The 27,539-nt window shown below is 38.1% G+C and overlaps 1 protein-coding gene across 1 annotated transcript in view; it reads right to left on the minus strand.

Annotated features, from left to right (window-relative positions):
• Nucleotides 1-15,556, minus strand: part of FMO2 (flavin containing dimethylaniline monoxygenase 2) — a 32,309-nt gene extending 16,753 nt beyond the window's left edge. The window contains exons 1-3 of the mRNA XM_062193770.1: nucleotides 15,492-15,556; nucleotides 15,014-15,184; nucleotides 3,052-3,240 (exon numbers count right to left, since the gene is read on the minus strand). Of these exons, the coding sequence (XP_062049754.1) occupies nucleotides 3,052-3,240; nucleotides 15,014-15,145 (321 nt within the window). The 5' untranslated portion in view covers nucleotides 15,146-15,184; nucleotides 15,492-15,556. The remainder of the gene's footprint in view (nucleotides 1-3,051; nucleotides 3,241-15,013; nucleotides 15,185-15,491) is intronic.
• Nucleotides 15,557-27,539: the final 11,983 nt, after the last annotated feature.

Below are 27,539 nucleotides of genomic sequence, written 5' to 3' on the forward strand. Positions count from 1 at the left end.
AAATAAAAACCATATGATCATTTCAGTAGATGCAGAGAAAGCATTTTATAAAATACAACATCCTTTTATGATGAAAATTTTAAGCAAATTGGGTATAGAAGGGATATTCCTTAATACAATCAAGGCAATTTATGACAAACTTGAAATTGGCCAGTCTCACAAAGACAAATACAATGTTTTCCTTGATCTGTGATAACTAATACAATAACTAAAATATAATGTATAAGACTGCAATTGACATTTTGAGTTTCAATGATTATTTATAGTTCTTGTCTCTACTGCCAAGGAACAATATTGTTCCTTTTCCCTCATACTATTTGTTGATTTCTTGACTTACTGTATGGTTAAGTATAAAGTAAACTGAAAATAGATCTTTGTAAAAACTAAGAGTAGGATAGGAGAGAGAGGAGGAAAAATGGTGGGAGCCTGGGCAGGAGGGAGGGTATGGTAGGAAGAATCACTGTGTTCCTAAATCTGCATATATGAAATGCATGAAATTTGTATACCTTAAATAAAATTTAAAAAAACAGAAATCAGACATCAACCTATACCTATAGAATCAAAATCCACAGTTTAACAAGATCTCCAAGTGATTCACATGCCCATCAAAGTTTGAGAAGCACTTATATAGATTTCATTAGATAAGCAACAGGACCTTTTACAGTTTGTCTACTAGGCTTGATCCCTGATATGTAAGATTTATATAAACTCAGAAGCCAATAAATAGGAACGAATCTTCCCAACCCCTCTCCACCCTCCAGAAAACCATAGTAGCAATAACATAATAAACAAGACAAATAACTTTTCTGCAATTTTAACATGGTCTTTAAAGGAATTCATAGTCTAAATTACATAAGAAAACAATATATCTGTTAAGTAAATGGACAACTAAATGGACAAAGACTTACAAAAGCTCCTGGTCTAAAGAATTTGTTGTTCACTGGACAGATGTCCCAGGAACTGGGAGAAAATTGCATTAAATAAAACCAATGTAATTAATAGTATTTATTTTATTTATTGCATCACAATCAACTATGCATAAATTAATATAATATAGGCCTAGTAGATATAAAACTGGAATTGCTAACAAAATGAGGTACGTTTTTAAAAAAGCTTCAGGGCAGGTATTTGGTGCAGCAGTTCAGATCCCACTTGGAATTTCCCTATCGCATATTAGAGTGCTTTGGTTTGAGTCCTGGCCCTGCTTCTGATCAAGCTTTCTGGTAATGCATCCCCAGAGATGTAGCAGATGACAATTCAATTAGTTAGGTCATTGACAAGCACTTGGGAAACCATGAGTTCTAGGTTCCTAGATTTGGCCAGACTCAACCCTGTCCATTGTGGGCATTTTGAGAATGAACCAATCAACGGAAGTGCTCTCTCTCTATCTCTCTCTCTCTCTCCAACTCCTTTCCATTTCTTTCTTTTATTTTTTTAATTTATTTTTTGAGAGGCAAAGTGGACAGTGAGAGAGACAGAGATAAAGGTCTTCCTTTTCCGTTGGTTCACCCCCAAATGGCCGCTGCAGCTGGCATGCTGCGGCTGGCGCACTGGGCTTCTCCTGGTCTCCCTTATGGGTGAAGGGCCCAAACAATTGGGCCATAGCAGAGAGCTGGAATGGAAGAGAAGCAACCGGGACAGAATCCAGTGCCCCAACTGGGACTAGAACCTGGGGTGCTGGTGCCACAGGCGGAGGATTAGCCTATTGAGCCGTGGCGCCGGCCCTTTCCATTTCTTAAAAAAATTCAACAATATGTCTAACAATTTTTTTGTTAAGAAATGTAATTTACAACTTATTTTTAAGCACAATTACTAGTTCTCAAGTTATTGATAAAATCGTTTTTTTTTTTAACAAAATTTAATTTCGTTTGAAAGGCAAAGATAGAGGGGCTACTGCTGTGGTGTAGCTGGCAAAGCTACTGCCTACAGTGCTGGCATTCATGTGAGTGCCGGTTCAAGTCCCACCTGCTCCACTTACGATTCAGCTCTCTACTATGGCCTGGGAAAGCAGAAGATGGCCCAAGTCCTTGGGCCCCTGCACCTGCATGGGAAGACCCAGAGGAAGCTCTTAGCTCCTGGCTTCTGATTGGCACAGCTCCAGCCGTTGTGGCCAATTGGAGAGTGAACCAGTGCATGGAAGACCTCTCTCTCTCTCTGCCTCTCTTCTCTCTCTGTGTAACTCTAACTTTCAAGTAAGTAAATAAATCTTTAAAAAAAAAAAGAAAGAGACAGAGGTAGACAGATCTTAAATCCATTGGTTCACTCCCCAGATGCTCGCAACAAGGAGGGCTGAGCCAGTCTGAATCCAGGAGTTTGGAACTCATTCCAAGACTCCCAGGAAGTTGGTGGGGTCTCAAGTACCCATGTACTTAAGCCATCATCTGTTGCTTTATGCATTCACAAGAAGCTGGAATTGGGAGCAGAGATAGGTCTTGAACCCAGGAACTCCAATATGCAATGCTGGCATCTCAAGCATCATCCTCACTTTTGCACCAAACACCCATCCCTAAGAATATCATATTTTGTTTTGTTTTTGTGCTGATACTTATTTTTGAAGAAAAGGAAAAGATAATTCAAAATAATCTGACCATCTGTATGTTTCTGGAGTTTGCATAAACAAAAGTAGCTCACTGAGATAATGGATAATAATGAATTTATTTATTAATTACTTTAGCTGATGTTAGCATTTTCATGAAAAATTCTATTTCTATAGAGATATTCAGAAAATAAGATACAAGATTGATTTTCTTCATGTGTCCTTTCATGGTAAATGAGGTTAGAACTATTTCAATGTAATGGATACTTGTTTACATAGTTTTACCATCAATATCATTATCATTCAAACTCTTAACAGATGATTTTTCTCTATTGCCAATTGTACATAGTAAGAGGTAATGACACCACTGTTTAGGTTATATGTCATGTTCTTGTCCTTCAACAAAGATCTGGAGTGGGATACTTTATCCAAAACTGCTTTCGTTATCACATAACTGCTATATTTAAATGTGTGCTGAATTAATAGAGAAATCCATTTTCCCCAAATTACAATACCTGGAACTGAATATATTTGAGAAGGTCAAATTTCTTGGCAAAAATTCTGAAATATTCCAGAAGTTTAGAATTGTGTAGGAAGTTTGGAAAATCTTCAGGCATTGGAAAGTCACTGAAACAGGACATTTCTTTGCTGGTGTTGGTGATGACAGATTGATAGATACTTGCTCGGCCATCTTCCACATTTTCCTAAAGGGTCAAATAAAAAATATTAGCAATAACTATGGAATTTACAAAGTTCCTAGTCTTAAAAGAAAGGAGAAAAAAATCCTCTTCTTCCTCCATCTAATCCCAGAATGATGCAATCCTTTTTCATTGTTGTAGCTTGACTAAGGTGATGAGGGGCAATATGGGAGTGCCACCATTCTGAGTGATGGGACCTGTTGATTGCCTACCAGTGTTGCTCACTGAGGATGCTATTGACATTGGTAGGGAGGGCATGGGGACAATTCTTTTGGCAAACTGCAGGATATTTAGTATGCCAGGTCTATATTTACTTAATGAAAGTCTTTGTGACAATCAGTCCTCCTCCTTTTTCTCTCTCTACTTCTTTAGGACTGATAAGAATTTCATTTAAAATGAATACTTTTAGGAGCAGGAGGTCTCATTTCTTTTCTTTCTTTTTTCTTTTTTGAAGAGACAATGGGTATACCTCCTTTTTTAATTTATTTTATTTTTATTTATTTGATAGAGTTAGTGAGAGAGAGAGAGAGAGAGACAGAAAGGTCTTCCTTCCGTTGGTTCACCCCCCAAATGGCTGCTACTGCCAGAGCTGTGTCCATCCGAAGCCAGGAGCCAGGAGCTTCCTCCTGGTGTCCCACATGGGAGCAGGGGCCCAAGCATTTGGGCCATCCTCCACTGCCCTCCCAGGCCACAGCAGAGAGCTGGACTGGAAGAGGAGCAACCAGGACTAGAACCTGGCGCCCATATGGGATGCTGGCACCATAGACAGAGGATTAGCCAAGTGAGCCATGGCACTGGCCCCAGGGAGTTCTCATATTTCAATTTGAATCTGTCTGCCTTTATGATTTTTACAAATTAGCTTTCTTCAAATGATAAGAGAACATCACTGAAAACAGTTAAGTCTTAAGCTTGATTTCTTTCTTTTTCTGTTTTTAACAATATAATTAGTACTTTTAACTTAATATGCATATATGCCATCAAACACACAATTATTTTGAAAACATACAATCTTTCATCACACATTAATTGTTTTTATAAAGCTGAGTAACACTGTAACAGAAATCATTTAAGTCAATATTGTAGAGTGAAAATCATTTTTATCCTCTAAATGAGCAAGTACATTGCCCAATTGTGAGAAAAGTTGGCTCAGAACTTTCTGACCATTTAATATACTAGAGACAGCTTGTCTTCTTTCTGCTTAGGAGAGAATATAGTTTACTAATTAGCCACAAATAAACAACTACATCCAGTCTCTTAGTTTTATCTATTGTGCACAACTCTTGTAGGGGTTAAAATTTTCAAGGACATACAGATTCCACTGTCTTTTCAAAATAAGTGCTCATGTTACAGTCATTGTCGTTATTATTTTTTAGAAAGATTTTATTTAATAAATATCTTTCATAGGTACAGCTTTTGGATTACAATGGTTCTTCCTTTCATACCTGCCCTCCCACCCCCACTCCTGTCCCACCTCCTACTCCCTTTCCCATCCCATTCTTCATTAGATTCATTTTTAATTATCTTTATATACAGAAGACCAACTCTATACTAAGTAAAGATTTCAAGAGTTTGCACCCACACAGACACACAAAATATAAATTGCTGTTTGAAGACAAGTTTTATTGTTAATTCTCATAGTACAACATATTAAGGACAGAGATCCTACCTGGGGAATAAGTGCACAATGACTCCTGTTGTTGATTTAACAATTGACACTCTTATTTATAACATCAGTAATCACCCAACGCTCTTGTCATGATCTTCTAAGGCTATGGAAGTCTTTTGAGTCCATAAACTCCTTCAGTATTTTGACAAGGCCATAATCAAAGTGGACGCTCTCTCCTCCCTTTAGAGAAAGGTACCTCCTTCTTTGATGGCTCCTTCTTTCCACCAAGATCTCACTCACAGAGACCTTTCATGTAGGTCATTTTTTGCCACAGTGTCATGGCTTTCTATGCCTGAAATGTTAAGCTTGATTTCAAATGCTGGTGAGTGCACTTTGTAAAATCTGAAGCTGCAATGCTATTGTTAAGCTGATAATTTCCTCTACAAGTAGTTCTTTGCATTCTGTCCTTTACGTTAAATCATAAAATGGATCAAATGTGATTCAGCATCCCTGGGATCAATGTATTAACAAGGAGACTTTAGGAAAATTTAAATAATTATGCCCCAGAACTCCTCCACAGGTGCTTCTGAATAGGCAGAGACTAGGCATCATCTAGGTGAATAGTAGTTGCTATTGGGGCTCAGTGTTTCAATGTAAAGATGCAGAAAGCTTGTAAGAATTAATTGGAATAAATTACTTTGTTTTACTTACATATTACCATAGTCTCTTCCACAGAGTAGCAAAATAAATAAATTAAATATTCACCTTTAATCCAGTCACCAAAATTAATCAGTTGTGCATATTTTCTTCTAATCATTGTTCATAGAAAATAATTTCTTTCCTGCCAAATCTTTAGGTCAAGCCTCTATATTTTCAGCAACATTGAAAAAGGGTGTCAGAGTAGCAGGAGTCAGACATGAGTTTGAAGTCTCCTGTTTCTGATTGTGTGTGCCTAGATCAATCAGAAACCTTGAGTGTCAGTCCGCTTATCTGTAAGATACGGAGACACTGGGTGCTTAGTAACAGTGTCTCTTGTTATTGAAGAAAATATTGATTTCAGCAAAGAGCACCTTGTCCACCACAGAATGAAAAGGCACCCCAGAGAGCCTGTTTAGAATAATACCAAAGTAGCTGGTACAGGACATTTACTCTCCTACAGGAGTTTTTTGTACAAGAAGCTGTCCTTGATTTCAAAGAGCTAACATGAACTTATGGTGATGTTATCTCTGTTATTTAAGAAACTTCCATATATATATGTGTATATATATATATATATATATATATGTATACATACAGGAGCTCACTGTGTCCTAACTTCAGAGGTTATCTGTGCCAATATAAGAAACCAGAGCTAAAATCATCTTTGACCTCAGATCATTATCACTTAAGAGGAATATGTAGAATTCTTGTTAAAAATTCTTCCTTCGTTTTCCTTTTTCTTCATTCATTTATTCATTGACTTATTCATCATTCACTCTCTTATTCATTCTTACCTATCATAGGACTTACTCCAGAAGTAGTGTGTTTAACTTTCTTGCTTCAGAATCAAGACTCAGGAGATAACTTTTCCCAGTTTAAGTGGCTTATCAGATTAGGATATGCTCAATTTCTTGGTGATAAGAGGTTAGTGTGGTATTGTTAATTTTATGTACTAACATCCAAAAGGAGTTTGTACTATAATATGTGGAGGTTTGTCTCATATGTAGGAATACAATGATCATAACTCTGGATGAATAAATCATTGTATTTTTACTTTCAACTACTAACTTCAAATTGCATAACACTAAAGTCAAGCTGATGTGTAATCTATTTCTGGATGTTTCAGCATGATTGAACACAATGTCCTTGGCAAGAATGAATGTCTGAATTTTTTAATCCAAACAAGTTCTTGAGAAATTATCCATGAAGCAAAGAAATCTAATTTTCTTAAGATCAGATAACTTTGTGAGAAATACAGGGTTCTGTCTAGGTTATTATTGTAATTCTACTGCCCTTAATGGCTTTATGATGGAAAAGTTGCATAAGTCAGTTTCCACACTTCCCTGTGTAAAAAGGAGCTCCTTAATAACTCCAACATCAAATAGCTATTACAAGGCTTTAATGAGATTAGATAAAGTACTTAACACAATAGCTAGCTCAAAATACGTGCTTAGTGGATGTTTGCTTCTTTTCCTGTTACTAAAGGCCACTAGGGCTAAAATTACTAAACCAGCCATAATTTGGAATCAGTTAAACTAAGACTGCTATATGGTAGCCAAAATGTTAGTTATTTTTCAAGACTCAATAAACTGGCTTTAACATGTGATAAGTTTTTCTTCCAGGTCAGCTTAGTAGGATTTTGAGAAATGAGAAGAATGGATTCTAATATCTGAGCCCCTAAAGTAATTTTGAAGCAGGGCAACAATCCTCTTTGGGATATTTACTTGTGTAGTAAAGAAGTGAGGACATATATTTTTTCTGTTGATCAAGTGATAACCACGATTGTTAGGTTTACTGAAAGACAGTAGACAGATGTTAAAACAAAACTGTCTATCTATGCTTCTTCCCACATTTAGTTAACTAAAGTTGGTGTCTATGTATTTAGACACAACTGACAAAATTGGCTTAGTTTTCCCATGGCTATTAAGGGAATTAATATTGACTTTATGTATTTAGCACTTGATATATGTAAATCTATATCAAATGCCTGATAAGTTTTATTTTATTTTATGTTATTTTATTTTTATATACAATATTTGATATGGATATATAAATGTATATCAAATGTTTATCCTGTCCAGGCCCTGAACTTAGAGTTAGGGATAAGATACAAACAATACAAACATAGTTTCTATCTTCATGTAGCTTATTGTTATATCAAATTAAAATGCATTTGAACTCTGTGGTTAGGGAAAGAGAAGACAGAAAAAGGAAACAGGGGCCAGTGTAGTGGTATAGCAGGTAAAGCTGCCACCTGTGATGCCAGCATCCCATCTGGGCTCCAGAACAGGTCTAGTTCTTCCATTTCTGATCCAGCTCCCTGCTAATAGCCTGGGAAGTCAATGGAAGATGATCTAAGTACTTGGGTCCCCTGCCACCCAAGTGGGAGACCTGGAAGAAGCTCCTGGTTGCAGGCTTTAGCCTGGCTCAGTGCTAGACATTTCAGTCACTTGGCGGGTGGGAATAAAAGAGTAGATGGAAGATCTCTCTCTCTCTCTCTCTCTCTCTCTCTCTCTCTGTGTGTGTGTGTGTCTTCGTGTCTTCCTCTCTCTCTGGAACTCTGACTTTCAAATAAATAAATAAATCTTGAAGAAGGCAGGGGCGGGGGACTCTGCTGTCAACCATGCTAAGGACAGGGAGATGCAGTTTTAGAACAGAAACATTTCACTCACGTATTTAAAACAGATGTAACACCTAAAAATGCTATTGAAGAACCCATACATATAGTCTTATTTTCTGATGGATACAATTTGCTACAATTTACTAATGTAAATGGACATATGACAGAAGGTTTTCTTAATTTAGAATTTTCAGAATATCAGACAACTACACAACCAAACCAAGTTAGTTCAGACAGCATGGATTGTGAATTTATGATCTTTTGATCATGGGCCAGACAAGTTTATCTTTGACTTTCTGCACTCGATATTACCCAAAAGGCTGAGAAGCAATTGAGTTTCTGAAAGTAAAAAGGTTATAAAAATTAAATTAAGCTTAAGGAAGTTTACCAGCGTAATATTTAATCTACTTTGAGGAAAGAAGCAAAGCAAAAATATACTCTTGTTACAAATGTGAATTAGAAAAACCTACAATGTATCCTTTTTCTTTAGAAGCTCCACTATTCTAATCTCATCTAATCAACACTTTGTTTTCATAGCTAGTTACTCTAAGTAGCTGGAAGTTATAAAAATTGCATTTCTTTAGAAATAGTCTATCTTTTCTTTCTTCTTCTTTTTTTTTTTTTTAGAGAGACCTTACCTCTATCTGCTCTATTACTTGAAATGAATTTAACTGAAGCTCTTTGCTTCCTTATCCTATAATTATAGGCACAGTTGTGGTTGCTAATGTCAATCAATGGACTAGTTACATTAGAACAGTCCAGGGGAGCTTTGAAACCTATGAAGTTTGATTTGGTCTGAGTAGGGCCAACATGCCTGTATTGTAGAAGTGCTCCCCCGCTGATTCTGATTCACAGTGAACTTAGGGAACCACAATCCCCATTACAGTATCACTGCACTCTGTGGCCTTTCTATTAGCTGGGTATCTCCCGAGATAACTGCCCTTTATCCCTTATTTAATGCCCTGGTTCAGGCATTGCCCAGTTTGTTCACTTTCTTCGGGATAAAAAGTATACTCATTGGCACAGGACACAATTGCCTGATCACTGGACCCTGACTCTCCTCTCTTCCTCATCATTTATCCCTCATCTACCTGCATCTTCCATTCTAGCTATTGCACAGAACTTTCTATTCTCTAAGTGCATCGGTTTCCTTGAGCTTCTGCACCTTTGAACATGCCATTAGCTCTGGCTGGAACATTGTTTTTTCCATTTACACATGCCTGATCCTCACTTATTGTCAAGACAAACCATAGCATCATACCTACAGGAAGCTCGCCCTATTCTCTGCTGAATAAAGTCTGGGCTACAATAACACTTACTGTTTCAGCCCTTACAAAATTGGACTCTGATAGGGATTTTCCTTTATATTATCTCCAGTGAGCTATGAGCCCTGTGGAAGAAAAGACTGTGCATTTTTAGCACTTGGTATCTGTAGAGAGCATAGTAGGTACTCAGCTACTATATTTGTTGAAAGAACAAAAGAACAAGTAATGTTAACCAGATGTATTTTTCCATCACTACAAATAATGAATCTAACATGGACATTCAGTACGATGATGAAATAAACAAATGGCCTTGCTGATAGCATGTTATAAAATTTGTTTTGTTTTATGTATGAAAACATTCTGCTGAGAGTATACTGTAAATTTGGTTCTGTTCTTTGCATGCAAGCATCTTAAAATATTATGGAAAATCCACGGCGGTGTATGTTAGACTGTTGACAAAGAGACCCAAAGGACTTTGACCCTTTACATTTCATTATCTGGAGAGTTACAGTGTCTAACATGTTAAATATGGTTCCATTACACGGGAAGCAGGGTGCAAAAACCTGTTACAGTGAATCATGCTGTGATAGTTTCTTTGGATAAATTTATCCAAGAGGACTCTGCAGGGGAAACGAGGATAAGGCGGTTATCTTTTCTGGAAAGGAAATGACTCTTTGTTCCAAGCTAGTTCTGTATAATGTTATACTCCAAGTGAACAGGATGTACTGTTAGTAAGCACATGCCAACTAAAACAGTGAGAAATAGAAAAAATAGATGGAGTACATGGTCAGGTCAGTGTGGAGATGGCACCTTATGGGAAGTCCTATTTAACATCCCAGGTAGCTGTCTCACATATTTTATTCTCTTATGGTCTACATTTTTCTCAATTACTTTCATGGAGACAACCACCAATGATAAGATTTGTATGTACCCAAAGCAGAGAGACATGACAAAGATGACAAGTGACTGAAAGTTTCAGAAAATTTTTCTTGACCAAGGATCAAACCAATTAAATACTATTTTTTTTTTTTTAGACAGAGAGAGGTCTTCCCTCCGTTGGTGTACCTCCCAAATGGCCACTACGGCGGGTGCTCTGCACCAATCTGAAGCCAGGAGCCAAGTGCTTCCTCCCGGTCTCTCATGCGGGTGCAGGGGCCTAAGCACCTGGGTCATCCTCCACTGACCTCCCGGGCCACAGCAGAGAGCTGGACTGGAAGAGGAGCAACCAGGACTAGAACTAGGCACCCATATGGGATGCCGGTGCCGCAGGTGGAGGATTAACCACATGAGCCACGGTGCCGGCCAGCCCTCTAAATACTATTTAATATGTATATATATAAGTGAATTCTTCAAAATAGGGTTAAAATTAGTTTCACTAAGATAGTATAATAGAGATTTTCAGCATCAGGAGCTCAAATTGAAAAGGCCTCAGGATTTTAGTTAATCCCAAACTCATCAGGAATGAAAAGTGTAATGTGAGAGGAAGCATAATGGTGAACCAGGTGTATTTAGTCTCAATCTTGGGGCTGTCTCTGAGATGTATCACTTATTAGCAACTTGTCCTTGGCCTTAACACTTTTAAATTGACATTCCTAACAACAGATGTGTCAGATTAATGTGTGTGAAAATGGGATGATTGATACATACTAAAATAATTGTACAAATGCTAGCTTCTACTTTGTTAACACTCAATAAGTGAACCCAACATAAAGTGTTTCAGGAGTGGTGTAGTGTCCATGCCAAGTGCAGTGCAGTCAGTGAGCACCCATCAGGCCACTTGATTGTGAGTCTGTTGAGGGCAGGTTGATTCATTCTAGATTGTCTAGTGCAGTGTCTCGTACCGCCCTGGTTCTGAAAAATGTATCTGGAGAAAAGCAACTTGTTTGGAATTGGATCTTAAGATTCAATCTAGAGGGGCCAGTGATGTGGTGCAGTGGGTTAACACCCTGGCCTGAAGCGCCGGCATCCCATGTGGGCACCAGTTCTAGTCCCGGCTGCTCCTCTTCCAGTCCAGCTCTCTGCTGTGGCCTGGAATAGCAGTGGAAGATGGCCCAAGTCCTTGGGCCCCTGCACCCACATGGGGGACCCAGAAGAAGCTCCTGACTCCTGGGTTTGGATCTGCGCAGCTCCAGCTGTTGTGGCCACCTGGGGAGTGAACCAGTGAATGGAAGACCTCTGTCTCTGTCTCTACCTCTCTCTGTAACTCTATCTTTCAAATAAATAAAATAAATCTTTTAAAAAAAGATTCAATCTAGAGGAAGAAGACCAAAATGAGGCGCTAGCTACAGACTGGTACACGAAGATTAATGAAAACAAGTTGGAATATATTCCTAGAAAATATTATATACATGCAGGTGCACATCCCACCAGCACTCACATGCATCTCCAAAAAACCCAGAAACGCAATGTGAATTGGAAACTTGCATGTAAACACAGGGTACATGGAACAATAAAGAATACAGATAGGATTAATGGCTGAAGGAAAATCATGTTTTTCTCAGTATGATAAAGGGATGAAGTGTGAGGCTTCAGGAATCACCCAGACCTTCACTCCGCTTTTCTCTATTACTTACATTCCTCCAGGCAAGTCATTTGCCCCAAACTTCAGTCTCCTGTTCGTGTGTTAATGACAATGGTCCTAAGACCTCCTTTCTGTGGATATTGTGAAGAAAAATGAAGCGTGCCCAGTGCTTCCCATTGCAGAGAAAAACAAGAATCAAACAAAACAAAACAAAACAAAACAACAACAAAAACACTGATAATAGAATTATCCACCTTTCCCATATCCCGAAAATGTCACTAGAGGGTGCTGGAGAACCTTTGGGTAGAGTTCAACACTATCTGGAATGAGCATGGGACTAGGATTTTTAATTTGTTTTTTATTCGACACCACTAAATGCATTACATGATCTCAGAAAGATGGGAAATTAAAGAATAATTAATTTAAAAAATTGATCTGGATAGCAGAGTTGTCGAGGTGCATCTCCCTGGGGATGGGTGAGGGGGGGTCCCAGCACACTGTTCAATGCCTCCTCTTGATAGTCCAGTCTTTCATTCAACAAGACCTCCAGTTGGCCCCAGCCACAGCCTGTGGAACATTGCTGTTTATTGCATGTTTTACTCTGTAGGGATATTCTTTTTTTTCTTGGGATGGAGAAAATTGCTTATATTTCTTTACTGGTTAGTTTTAATACAATGTTTTTACAGGTTCCAGAGAGCTGTTTACATAACTCATTAATATTCAATAAGGCAAATTCGGTTTTTATTCTGACTTTTATAAATCAGGAAGGCATCTCTAATTCTGAAATTTTAGACACTGAGAAAAGGAGAGCAGGAGAAATATTTTTGGACAGGAAGTACTTTCCTGGAATTCATGAACTCTTACTGACAGACTACTCTTTTTTTGCTAACAAATTAGTAACAATCAAACAGGGGGCATTTGGCTCCTAGTCATTGAATCCTTAATCAAGTAATGAAATAAAATGGTAAATTTATTATTAAACACAAATTTGTTGTAATTTCTACATTTCTTCCTTGGAGGGAAAATTCTACTCAGGGATAAAGAAACCCCAAGCAGAATCTGCATGTGAACCAAGGGTATACAGAAATAATCTATCTTTGGTTAAAAGAAGAATGACCACCAGATTGTATTACCCTTTCAGGCAAACATATAATGATAAAAAGGCCAGTTGTTTGCGGCGCCAGCACACCGGGTTCTAGTCCCGGTCGGGGCACCGATTCTGTCCCGGTTGCCCCTCTTCCAGGCCAGCTCTCTGCTGTGGCCAGGGAGTGCAGTGGAGGATGGCCCAAGTGCTTGGGCCCTGCACCCCATGTGAGACCAGGAGAAGCACCTGGCTCCTGCCATCGGATCAGCGCGGTGCGCCGGCCGCAGCGCGCCAGCCGCGGCGGCCATTGGAGGGTGAACCAACGGCAAAAAGGAAGACCTTTCTCTATGTCTCCCTCTACTGTCCACTCTGCCTGTCAAAAATTTAAAAAAAAAAAAAAAAAAAAAGGCCAGTTGTTAGTAAGAAATGAATGTGATTCAAGCTGTTTTTCCAGTTTTCCTTTGTATAAAGCTACTTGCCTTATATAAGGATCAACTTCCCCATCATCAACTCTGAGTGTATTTGGATAGTTGAAGGAATATATTTTTTTAATTTGATATTTGTGCAATGTCTGCTAAACCTGTATTATCATGGGATTCTTCTGAGACTTATATTAAAAACCATCCGAAGACTGTAAGTCTGGGCTGGTGCCCAGGATTCAGAATGTTAAAAATAAAACAAACAAAAAAACCTCCCAGGTGTGTCCTATGATCATAGTCATTTGAGAAACCTAATATTAAAAAAACAACCTTTTCACATATGGTTTAGTTGGAGCTGGTACAGCATATAGGCTGGACACCTTTGCCACCACCCTAGCCCATCGTGGAGAGCCTGTGGGTGGTCTTTGCTGATATAAATAAGGGTCTGCTTTTCATGCACTCAGCTCTTTGCTCTTCTGGAAGGTTCTCACATGTTTCAGTATCTCACTTAGATATGTCTGACAGAATCCTAAAGTCATTGCCCTTGAGTTCTGAGCTTAAACTTTCCTTTAACCTTTTTGGCAAGAATGTAAATTAGGGCATTGTTAAAAATTGGGGCTTAGTTGCTTGGGAGTCACTGGCCTGAGTTTGAATGCCAGTTCCTCCAGCTGCATGAACTTGGCTAACTCCTTTATCCTCCCTCATTTCTGCTTGCTCATCCATCAATTATGTACTTATTATTAATAGGTGATGTTTATTAAACTCTATTATACATCAGAAACTTTTCAGTTCTTCACATGAGTTATTTCTCTTATTCTTTGACAGTACTGTGAGATAAATACAATTCCCTGCTAATATCCTCATGTATTACTGAGTAAATTGAGACATAGAAACATAAAGAATTTGCCTAAGATCTCACCAGTAAGATGTGGTAATTAATGCCTATTAAAAAGATCGTTGGAAGAAATGACTATAAATCATTTCTGGTTGCTTATATATCTTTCTAATTTTTTCACAAATTCTGAAGGACAGCTAGAATTATTCATAATTGATTTGGCTAATTGAATTAATTGGATTATTAGGATACATATAATGTATAGTCTTACGGAAGTGATCCTGAACTATCATCAGTGAATCTCAGAAAACAAACATGTTTTGTCAGTGAAAACAAGCAGTAGATTTAAGGGCACATTCTCTGAAGAAGCATTTGACTCAGTGACTGAAATGGAAATGGTGTCTAGAAAAGCATCCCTGTTTCTTCTATTTTTAAAAACATTTTAATATTAGTATATTTTCTAATTAGTGTATTATAGAGTGACAACAATATGGCTGCATGACAATTACTGGACACAAAAGAGAGACCTTTTCATGCCTGAGTGGCCACCTGGATTGGGATAATATTGGCCCGGGAGGAGATAACGCCCTATGACTTCAGCTTCCAGGGAGCTACATAAATCAACTTGACCAAAGTGGTTTAAGAAATCCCTCAGTAAGGCCCATCAGTAGCTGGGCTTACCCTGAAATAGCAGCATCACTTATTCGAAAGACAGGAAAATCTCACTTACTTTGAACCTCCACAGCCCTCCAATATCTTCGGTCCTCTCAAAGCAAGTGGGCTCAAGTCCCTCATCCACACAGCACTTCAGAGAGATCAGGCCACTGACCCCAGCTCCAATTACTGCCACCTTCTTTGCCATCGTCTCTTTCCAAGGGTTTGATCAATCGATTCTTCCTAACTGGGACAAACACAAGAGAATCCTCAGGCTGTGGTCAGGTAATGGGCGGCAATTTAATAAGCAGCAGTCATTGAATAAAACGCCTCCTTAGTCACATCCTAGTCTCCTCCTCCGCGTAAGAGAAGTTGAACTGCCTGAAGGACTTTGCTGCAAACCTGTTTACAATGCCATGTCTGTGTTTCACATTTAAAAGCAACGCATTTAATAAAGCCTGACTACAATAACACGGCACGAAGAAAGGGAGCCAACTCTAGGGTGACGTTCTCTAGGTTTTTCTTTTCAGCCTTTCCCCCAGCTATCATCTTACCTTTCCTTTTGGCTTTTAGCACTGTCCCTTCCACAGGGTAGTGTTCTCTGTTGGCTGTGTGCTAGGAGGCAGCCAGAAGCATTTGTAAGAGCTGGAGGAGGTTTCAAGAAGTGGGAGGAGCTTTCCACCCCTCCCTCATCCTTCTGCCAGCTGAGACACCAAGGACTTTGTTAGAATCTGGAAACTAAGCACGGGGCTCAGGTTTTGAGGTGAGGAGTGATGAAGGAATGTCTTTACAATCATGTTATATATATTCACATAGCCTACAGACGGTTTAAAAATCCTTCTTGTAATGGATGCAATAAATGCCTTTTAGCAAATTAATAAATATGGATAAATATAGAGAAGTTGAAATACCCCTAATCTTACTCTCCAGAGATAATAAAAAAGACAATTGACATTTTGGTATGTCTTTCCACCTGCTTATGTATATACAGATAGACAAACAAAAATGGAATCACCCTAATTTCCAACGTGCTTTTTCACTTTCCAGTGTATTAATAACTTTGTATCTACAGCAGCATTTTTAATGGTTATGTGAATTCCATTGACTTAATGGTTTACTTATCCATTTAACAAGTAGTAATTTCTGTGTGCTATGAATTATTTCTGGCATATCGTTGTGCCTAGCTGAACAAGACTGACTGAATCTCTTACCTCATTGGATTCACATCTTCTTCTGGCTTGGCTTTCCTAGATATGGGGACTTCTGGGTCCTCATATACCGTTGTCACCTGTTCACAGATACTTACCCTACCCAGAATTAAGTATTATGTTGGTTCTTCTGCCTTAGATGAACCTAGTGGGACTTCTGAGATATTCCTATCCATTGCCCACTTTTTGTCTTAATAGAGAATTGGATAAGTTTCATTTTCTTACAGTCTGATTTATTAGTGTTAATGTTTACTAGATAACTAAATCAGGAGACTATAAAACCCTAGTGCACTATGAATATAACCTGAGTGATGATGGTAAAGGACTTTCTGTCCCAACACAACTAGGCCAGTCTAGAAGGACCCTAAAAATGTTTTACATAAATTCATTCAACAAATATGCATTAAATACTTCCTAAGTGTGAGACACTCTGTAAGTGCTCCAACTATAACAATGAACAAAAGAGACAAAACCTCCTGCTTTGTGGACCTTGCTTTCTAGTGCAAGGAGTCAGACAACCAACAAGTAAAATGAAATGAGCAGTATGTGGTGATGAGAGCTATAGAGGAAAATAAAACAGAGACGGGAGCTCTGGGGTTCAGGCGTGCAAGGTGGATTTACAAGGTCACATAAGTTGTTCAGGAAGCACCCTTTCCCCTCCAACTGCCAAACTGAATTTGGTCAGGAAGAAAGGCTTTCTTTAACAAATAGAACAGGTCTGCAATAAGAGTAATAAATTAAACAAAGGTGATCATCAGTGGCTAAGAAATAAAAGAACTAAACCAATTTCTCATTTGAAAAGAAAACAAAATTTAAGCTGCTTCATTGACAGTTGTGTCACAGATTTTGTAAGTAGCTTGTAAAGAATTCTTTCTTTATATCTTCACTATCCCTTCTTTGGTTGGTTATGTCAATGGAAGACCTATTAGTAATAATTATTTTTTTAAACTTTTATTTAATGAATATAAATTTCCAGTGTACAGCTTATGGATTACAATGGCTTCCCCCTCCCATAACTTCCCTCCCACCCGCAACCCTCCCCTCTCCCGCTCCCTCTCCCCTTCCATTTGCATCAAGATTCATTTTCAATTCTCTTTATATACAGAAGATCAATTTAATATAAAGATTTCAACAGTTTGCACCCACATAGAAACACAAAGTGAAACGTACTGTTTGAGTACTAGTTATAGCATTAAATCAAAATGTACAGCACATTAAGGACAGAGATCCCACCTGAGGAGCAAGTGCACAGTGGCTCCTGTTGTTGACCCAACAAGTTGACACTCTAGTTTATGGCGCCAGTAACCATCCTAGGCTGTCGTCATGAGTTGCCAAGGCTATGGAAGCCTTCCAAGTTTGCCGACTCTGATCATATTTAGACAAGGTCATAAAAGACAGAGTGAGGATACTAACCAATGATCCTAAGAGTGGCATTAACCAGGTCTGAACAATTATACAGCATTAAGTGGGGAAGAGGACCATCAGTACACACAGGTTGGGAGTAGAGCCATTGGTGGTAGAGTAGAGGTTATGATTACAAAGGAATGAGGCCCAAGTGCAATAGACAGGGTCTAGAACAAAGGACAGAGTCATTATTAGAGGAGCTAAGAAAGGTGCTGTCTAAGCTACAATTAAGTTTTCTGACTGAGAGGCAAATAGAACCTCACAGAAGGGGCTTGATAATAATCTGGTGGGCTTTAGGCCTTGTAAGTTAAGAGGCCCAGACCTATCTATCTCTTCACATGGGGTATATCCTAAGGGAGTTATAAACCTCCTAGGGGAAGGCACTCTGTTGGCTTTCATTACTTGGCTGGCCTGGGAGGAGAAATGGCCAGGTAAAGGCAGGGGGCATCTCTAACAAGAAATTTACAGTTCTGCCTGCAATGTTGCTGACCCTACTTGACCATCCCCTCAGCTGCAGTGGTCACTTTGGAAGTTGGGCTGAGTGAAGGGCTTTTCAGCTTAGAGCCAATAAGATCTGTGTCTCTGACCTGGGCATCCTTCAACTCCAGGGCAGGTCCATTTCCAGTGATCCAACTATTAGTAATAATTATATCTGATTATCATAGAAAGCAAAGGAAACACCTGGATATGCTGGCAATTTTTTTTACTGACTAAACCCTGATTCTCCTCCAGATATAAAGTAGAGATACTGATGTTTTTTGTGCCAAACTAAACACATGAGTGTGTTCTAAGAAGCATACATCAACTGAGGAGCTGGCATTTTCTTGGTACCATACAGGTCGGATAGTTAATACTCCACAGCACTGGCTGGCAAATGGCATTTTTGGTATTTTGGTACATTGCCATACCAATGTCCTAGTTGGCAATTGGTCTAGGCATGCCAAATACAAAAAATTTCCTTGGGAAATGGGTATATCCATATATAAGCCATAGAGCACCTGGCCAATTTTCTCTTGGTTGACACTTGAGTTCTTCCTGAGGTTTTGCTATGGTGGAAATGGTGTGTACTTTATGCACATCTCTTCACATTTGTCTAATCATTTTCTCATGATAAATACCTAACACAAGCGTTGCACAGTCAAGTGTTTGCAGAGTTTCAAGTTGACAGTGCTCCTCAAACTTTAATTGCATATGAAACACTTGGAGATCTTGTTAAAATGCAGACAGGGATTTAAGAGTTGTGGGGTGGGCCTGTGGTTCTTTACTGCTAACAAGCTGCCAGGTAATTCCAGGTGTGTCTTCAGACTGCATTCTGAACTGCACGTTTCTAACGTGTGTTGCCAAGAAGCCTTCCAGGAAGCACATTCATTTTAAAAGCATTTATGTTTAGAAAGTGTTTCAGATTATGAAAACATTCTCACATATTGAATTCATTTTTCTAGTTCAGGATGGTAGGCTTACCACCCATCCCGATTTTATAGATGTGGAAACAAGTTCAGTCTAGTTACTAGGGGAGTTCAAGAATAACCGTGATGATAATGAGCTTTTAAAATTCTTGTCACATAAGGAGATAGTGATGAAAGTTCTGATTTTAGCCTTGATGACATATGTTAAAAAGTTCATAATAATGAACATCAAGAAGGCTATCATAAGGAAGATGTTTGAGTAGAAACCAAATTCTTAGGACCCAATGTGTGAATGTAAAGAAAAACTTAATATTCCTAAAATAAGAAAGAACTTTTTAGTCCATAATGCTGTACAAATAAAGAATGAAGAATGTTGTAAGGTAGTGGATTTCATGTCACTGTAAACTTCCAAACAGAAGTTAGTTGTCCACTTAGTAGTGGATGATAGAGGGGTCCATGCGCTTTTGATGGTGAAGTAAAGTTGTTGCCAACAGTGTGGGGACTGAGACCTGACACCCTGTGATTATCAACTAAAGTTCTAAGAAAAAAAGGTGCTGAGAAGCCTTTAGATTGGGTATGAGAATAACTTGATTCCTGTAGTGCAGGAGAGGAGTTCCGAACCACATTAAGAACCATTCCTGGAAGAGTCCAAGTGCTCTTCATTGTGTGTACGCCTGTGAGAGCAATGTATCTCTTCCTACTGCATTTTAAATTCTCTACTGCATATTTCAACAGAAAGCTTCTTGGAACCATGTTACATTCTCCAAGGAACAAAGATCCAGGAGGACAATTTCTCTCGATTGCTTTAGATCTTAAACGGCAAGCCCAGTTAGTCTTCTCAGCCCTTCACCGTGACTTGAGCTTTTCCTGCCTGGGTGAACTCAGTGATAGATCCTGTGTGACGCATCCAATCCCATAAATTCTGTGTGCCCTAAATTTTCTGGAGCTGTTCTCTTGGAAGATAATCCTAAGGAGCTTCTAGATCAAGAGCATGAACTGAGCAAGTACATTTATTTCCTCTTTCAAGATCTGACTGACATAGTAAGAAAGTTATACAAAAGAAGTAAACCCCTGACAGGATGGAGAATGGGGAATGCTATGTGGGTCGAATTTTTTAAAAATGATTTCCTGATATATAATTTGTGTACAATACAACTTGCTCATTTAAAATGTAAGACCCATTGGTTTGTAGCAGATTCAGAGTTGCGTACTATCACAACAGTTAATTTTAGAACATTTTCATCACTCCCCAGAGCTCCTGTGTCAATCAGCAGTCAATTTTCACTTCCCTCCAATATCCCTACTCTGTAGACAACCACTAATTTACATCCCATCTTTATAAGCTTATCTATTCCAAAAAATTCATGAGTGCATCATATTATGATTTTTTTTGTTATTTTTTTATGACTGGCTTCCTTTACTTAATAGAAAACTTTTTAAAGGTTCACACATATTGTAAAATATATCAGTATTTCATTCTTTTTATTATTAAGTAATATTCCATTTTATGAACATTGTATTTTATTTATTCATTAGCTGATAGACTTTTGGGTTGTTTCTACTTTTGGAATATCACGATATCAGGCATGCATAAATTTTGGGGACGTATTTTTCATTTGTCTTGGATATATATACCTTGGAGTGAAATTGCTAGGTTATATGATAACTCTGTGCCTATCATTTTGAGGAATTGCAAAAGTGTTCTCAAATAAATTGTAACATTTTATATTACTACCAGAAATGTATGAATATCCTCATTTCTCTGTACCCTCTCCAATACTTGTCATTGTCTTTTTGGTTATGATTTTCCTATTGTATGTGAAGTAGTGTCTTGATTTTAATTTGTATTTTCCTTTGATTTGTATTTTTAAAGAGAATTTTCATTTCACATTATCTTTTAACATACTTGTTAGCTATTTAAGATTTTTCATTTATATATAATTTGAAACAAAGATAGAGACAGAGAATCTCCCAAGTAGTAGTTCACTGTACAGCCAGAGCTGGGAAAGGCTGAAACCAGCAGCTGGGAACTTGGTTTGGGTTTCCCAAGTGGGTGACAGGGACCTAAATACTTGAACTGGCACCTGCTGCCTTGTAAAGTGTGCATGAACAGCATGCTGGGACTGTGAGTAGAGCTGGGACTGAAAACAGGCACTATGAAGTGGGATAGGGGTGTCTGAAGTGTCGTCACTGCTACAGAAAACTCTTATCCTCCTGTGGCCATTTGTATATCTTCCTTGCAGGAATTGCCATGCAGATCTGTTGCCCTTTTTTCCTTTGTTATAATGAATTATCAGTTCTTTATTCTAGATACAAATCCTTCACCATGTACATTATTTGAAAATATTTTCTCCCATTCTGGAGTTGTATTTAAATTTGGCAGTGTCTTTTGAAACATACGTTTTAATTTTTAATTTGTCTTTTTTTTTGTACTTTCAGCATTGTATCTTATATGTTTGGGTCTACTTTGAACTAGATTTTGGTAGAATTTCTGAAAAATAGAATTTTCATAGAATAATCTTGACTAACTAGGCAGATGTGATGGCCCAGAAGAGGTGGGAGAAGCCTGGAGCAGAGATGCATGGAATTTATACCATAGAGGTAGAGAAAAGCTATACAAATGCACCATGTGTATGTGGTACTCATTATTTGTCAAGAATTGTCTAAATTTTATCTAGGTTAACTCACTTGATTGCAACTGCAATCCTATGAGAAAATGAATTTTTTAGCTGTAGTTTTTGGGCAACAAAGTTGACACACAGAAGAATTACATAAAATGCTGAAAATCTCACCAAAAAGGGGATTTTAAGCCAAGGTATTAACTTCATAGGGTATCCTTTTATTCATGGAATCATCAGACAAACTTAGAGGTGGTAGGTGTGTGGAGACTCAGGTGTTGTGTGACATTAATTAAGGTAATTAATTAGATGAGAGTCTCTGTAACAGTGTTGCTGGTTCACCTTTCTTCATGCTTCTAAGCACGGAAATCAGGAACAGCAGTATTTGCTCCAGGATTAGTTTTAATTAACAGAGTAAAATTCAATGTCCTTAGAATGGTATGTTCATTTTCATAGTGCACCACCTCTCTGCTCTTTGTAGACTTCATTCCTACATGGCTTTGCCATTTCCTCAAATTTAGCAATTTTCAAACAGCTCCACAACTGCTTCATTAAAAATGCAGTTTGACAATTTTGGTCTTAAATGCAAACAGGTTAATATTTTCATTATTCTGTAAATCTACCATTTTAGCAGTTATATTTTATTTGTCTTTCTTGTTCTGTGTTCTTTTTCTTTGGTACCTGCTTTGGATTATAAAATATTTCTTCTCCTTCATCAGTTTGTTTAATTTTTTCTTTCTTTTAGGGTGATTACTAGGGATTACAATATGCATGGTTGCCTTTTTGAAGTATGAAGGTATATTTTTATTTTTACCACTCACAACATAATGAGAGTTCTACATAGCACTTTGAGTTCTTTCATTACCTCATACGTTTTGTGGTGCCAGTGTCTTGGATATTTAATTATTTTTGAATTTAACCCTTCAAAAGTCATTTTTGTTGTTTCCTCATACAGTCACATTCTTTTAAATTTACATACAATTTTACTCTCCATTCTTCAATATTTTTGTGCTCTCATATAGGATTATTTTCATTTGTCCATAGAGCAGTCATATTTCCTTTAGTGTGGGTCTTATGATGATTATCTTAGCTTTTTTAAAAATATGAATTAATTTACCTTTTTTGGAGGCTATTTTCAAAAGATTCAGAACTCTGGATTGGCAGTACTTTTCCCACAGCACTTCGGTGATGTTATTCCATTGCTTTCTGTCCTCAATCATTTCATTCAAAAAGTCACCTGCCGGTCTTTCTGTTGTTGTTTGAAAGTAGCTCTCTCTCTCTCTCTCTCTCTCTCTCTCTCTCTCTCTCTCTCTCTTTTTTAATATCCTGCAACATTTCTTAAAATATTCCCCAGCACTTGGCTTCCATTAGTTTTACTACTAGGTGCACAGGTTATTTTCCTGGGGTGGTCTGGAAGGTACTTAGGTCGAACCTGACAGACTAAGAGTCCTTCATGAGTCATAGTTAATGGCCCGGAATATTTGCCAGCTCCACATTCCTTGAACTTCAGTTTTTTTTGCCTCCCTAGCTCCTTGGGATTTTTCAAAGTCCAATCTCCCAATGTCTGCTTTCTAAGTGACACATGTCTCAAACAGAAAGTAAAGCTGAGTGTTCATTCTCATCAGGCTTTTGTTCTTTTCAGGATTTTTATTCTTGTTGCCTTTGTCATTCATAGATACTTCAAGAAAGAATATATTTTTAGAAAAATGATAATGTTTAATCTAGTCTTTATAATCATTGTTAATGGAAAGCCTACTAAATACCAAGCTAGCCAGCATAGCTAGATTTTAATTAATTATCAGCTATTTCTGAAGGGTTTCTCTCTTTATTAGGTCCAGAAAAGTTGTTCATTTTCCTCTGCTCTGGTCCTGTAATCTTGCCAACATTTTATTCCTGAATGAATTTTTTAATAACATCTTTTTCAACAGCTTTTCTTTATAGCTGAACCATGTGTATATCCTTACTTCAAGACAGCTACTAAGTTCCTATTGCAATATAAAGATGTTACCTTATTTTTTAAAAAATGTAGGGACCAGGGGCCAGCACTGTGGCACAGTAGGTTGATATTCCACCTGTGGTGCTGGCATCCCACATAGGCACCAGTTTGAGTCCTGGCTGCTCTTCTTCTGGTCCAGCTGTCTGCTGTGGCCTGGGAAAGCAGTGGAGGATGGCCCAGGTGCTTGGGCCCCTGCACCCACATGGGAGACCGGGAAGAGGCACCTGACTTCCAGCTTTGGATCAGTGCAGTTCTGGACATTGCAGCCATTTAGAGAGTGAACCAATGAAGGGAGGACCTTTCTCTCTGTTTCTCTCTCTCACTGTCTATAACTCTACCTCCCAAATGAATAAATGAAATCTTTAAAAAATATATAGGGACCAGCATTGTAGCACAATGAGGTAAGCTGCCTCATGCAATACAAGTATCCTCTATGAGTGCAAGTTTGAGTCCTATCTGCTCCATTTCTGATCCAGATCCCTGCTGATGTCCTGAGCAAAGCAGCAGAAGATGGCCCAATCCCTGCACCCATGTGGGAGACCAAGAAGTAGTTGCTGGTTCCTGGCTTTGGCCTTATCTGGTCCTGGCCATTTTGGCCATTTGGGAGTAAGCAAGCAGATGGAGGATTGAGATTCTCTCTCTCTCTCTCTCTCTCTCTCTCTCTCTCTCTCTCTCTCCCTCTCTCTCTCTCTCTCTCTCACTCACACACACACACACACACTTTACCTCTCTCCCTCCCTCTCTCCTCTGCCTTTCAAATAAATAAATCTTTACAAATTATATTGGTGGTGCTGGCTGTGGCGGCCATTTCAGGGGTGAACCAACAGAAGAAAGACCTTTCTTTCTGTCTCTCTCTCTCACTGTAACTCTTCCTGTCAAAAAAAAAAAATCCAGAAAATTACATATTAAAATGCTAGGTATACAGAAGGTATTATACAACTCCTTATCTAATCAAATCCCTTTTTGAATTGCTCCCTGATTTTATTAATTTCTCTCTTTATATGTCCACCAAAGGTAACTAATCTTTTTAATTATTTCTTTTTCACATATTTTTTGTATTTGTATTGCATATATATGAATAAAAACATTCTTATATAATAAAATATATCAATATACATATTCTTGCTTTTAGCAATGTTATCTTTATGAGAGCTATGCTTTCTTATTTATGTAAACTTGTTTCATTTATTTGCATTATGTGTAATAACTCCCTTCTATAAATATGCTATCATTTATGTAGCTTTCCCCATTGATATTTAGATCATTTCTACTTTTTCTAATACTTTACTTGTGCACCTGTTCAAGAGTTTCTTCAGAATACATGCCTAGCTGTGGAATGCCTGTTTTAGGACATGAATGCTTTCAGATTTACTGGATGGCAATTAATTGTTCCCCAAAATGTTTTACCCACTTATGCTCCCAGACAGGGAAGGATTCTGTTACTCCTCATTCTAGCTGGAAGTTGGTATTGTTAGACTTTTATTTATTTACTTTTGCTGATGTTAAGATGTGAAATAATATTCCACTGTGATTTTAAGTTTTATTTCCTTAAACAATGCTATGAATTAACAAAATCTTGGGGATAACAGTTCAATATAGAAAGAAGCTTACAGTTGATACTGGAATTAGCTTCTCATGTTGTTCATATACCCAAACTAGGCTTCAGAGTCCCTCACCAGGTCAGCTTTTTGTTTGGGTTTTAGTTAGAATTTAGCACCTAGTACATACAGGGATTTCAGATAGCAAGATAAAAATAGCTAGATTACGTATTCCAATAATTTATTATCTAAATGAATCATATATTCAAGCACACAAAAAAACAAAAAAATCTTGAGCTGAATACAGTGATAACTATAAAAACCCATCTCCCAGGACCCCTTCATCAAATGAATATTAGAAAAAAAGTTATTTCTAAAATAAAATATGCCTTTAAAGTAACTTCAAGATAGAGAATGCCAACACTTCAGAATAATTCAGTAGTGTGGCTGTCACCTTGGATACCCACATTGCGTATCAGAGTGCCTTTGTGTCAAGCCTCTGCTTTTATTCCATCTTCCTGCTAATGCACACGCCCTGAGAGGTAGAAGTTAATGGCTCAAGTATGTGAGTCCCTGCCACCTATGTGTAGATTCATATTAAGTTTCAGGATCCTGGCTTTGGCCTAGCCCCCCGCTCTGCTGTTATTGGTATTTAGGGATTGAACCAGCAGAATGGAAAATTTGTCTCTGTTCTGGTTAGTTTCTTTGTTTTGTCTATCTGTCTCTTCTCTCACTTTGCTTTTAAAAAATGTAAAAATATATTGTGATGTATAGGCTAGCCTTGGCCTGTGGCACTGGCATCCCATATGGGTATAGGTTTGAGTACCTGCTGCTCCTCTTCCAATCCAGCTCTCTGCTATTGCCTGGAAAAGCAGTAGAAGATGGCCCAAGTGCTTGGGCCCCTGCACCTGTGTGGGAGACCTAGAAGAAGCTGCTGGCTCCTGGCTTTGGATTAGCTCAGCTCTGGCTGTTGTGGTCATTTGAGGAGTGAAACAGTGGAACCTCACCCTCTGTCTCTCCCTCTCTCTGCCCATAACTCTTCCTCTCAAATAAATAAATAAATCTTAAAAGATACATATTGTGAGTAAAAGACAAAAGTCTCCAAATCATGATGTGTGATCTCTTATCCTGCCGTTCCTTGCCTCTTAGTCACAAGACTTCGTAGAGACCAAGAAAAGACACACAGAAGAAAAATGGGGGTGCCTAGTGAAGGGATCCAATGAAGGGCTGAACAACTCATAGATTGATTAAGCCCACCACACATTAGAAAGTTAGGGCAGGCACCTCGCCAGATCAGAGCACATAGAAATATTAGTGATTTTAAGGACCAGATACTATTGAAAAGGATCTTTGCAATATAAAGAACTGTATTTTAAAAGAATAGAATACATTCAGAGAGAGGGTCTTTGAAAGCATAGGAGAGAAAACAGCAGAAGGAAGGGAAGCCATTTGCAAATTGGCAGTGAAAAGAAAACAAAGAAAAAATTTAGGATTCAATAAAAAGACAGAGAGTCATAAAAATGTAGTTGCAACACTTTCTTTATTAAAACAAAACGTTTTTAAATACTTGAAATTTTTTTATTCTTTCAGAAGAGGGCACCATTAAATGAAGAATCTAGAAAAATACTCCAATATCATAAAAATACAAAAGATGAAGGCAAATTGTGTCTAGAGAATTAGATAGATAATAGAAAAGAAAGGAGGGAGTAAAGAAGGGAGAAGCAAGTTAGGCCTATACTCTCGGGAATCTGTGAACAGATACACAAGTAAATGATACAAGAATGTTTATGGCAGTATTGTCTGTATTAGAAAAAAATGGAAATAATCTAAATATTCACCAAAGGGGAATAAATGAATTATGCTATATTTATACAAAGAATTTTTCCACATGATGAAAAGAAATGAAATAAAATTAAATTAGAAAACAGAGATCTTGGGGTCGATGCTCTGGCATAGTGGGTAAAGTTGCTGCCTGCAGTGCGGGCATCCCATATGGGTGCCAATTAGAGACCTGGCTGTTCCACTTCCAATCCAGCTCTCTGCTATGGTTTGGGAAAGCAGTTGAAGATGGCTCTCTGCACCTACGTGGGAGACTTGGAAGAAGCTCCTTGCTTCGGATTGGCCCAGCTTGGCCGTTGGGGCCATTTGGGGAGTGAATCAACGAATAGAAGACTTCTCTCTCTCTGCCTCTGCCTTTCCGTAAATCTGCCTTTTGAATAAGTAAATAAATCTTAAAAAAAAAAAAAAGAAAACAAAGATCTCATAAATACAATACTGAGTCAAACAGCAAGTAGTACTTAGTAATGATGAGAATGGTTCTTCTAGTTTTGAATTTATGTTACAATTTGAATTTAAGCCAAAGGTGTTCCTAATATTTACTTTTTTTTTTGTTTACTTGACATATAGAGTTAGACAGTGAGAGAGAGAGACAG

Source organism: Lepus europaeus, chromosome 5 (assembly GCF_033115175.1).
Source record: "Lepus europaeus isolate LE1 chromosome 5, mLepTim1.pri, whole genome shotgun sequence".
Classification (NCBI taxonomy): Eukaryota; Metazoa; Chordata; class Mammalia; order Lagomorpha; family Leporidae; genus Lepus; species Lepus europaeus.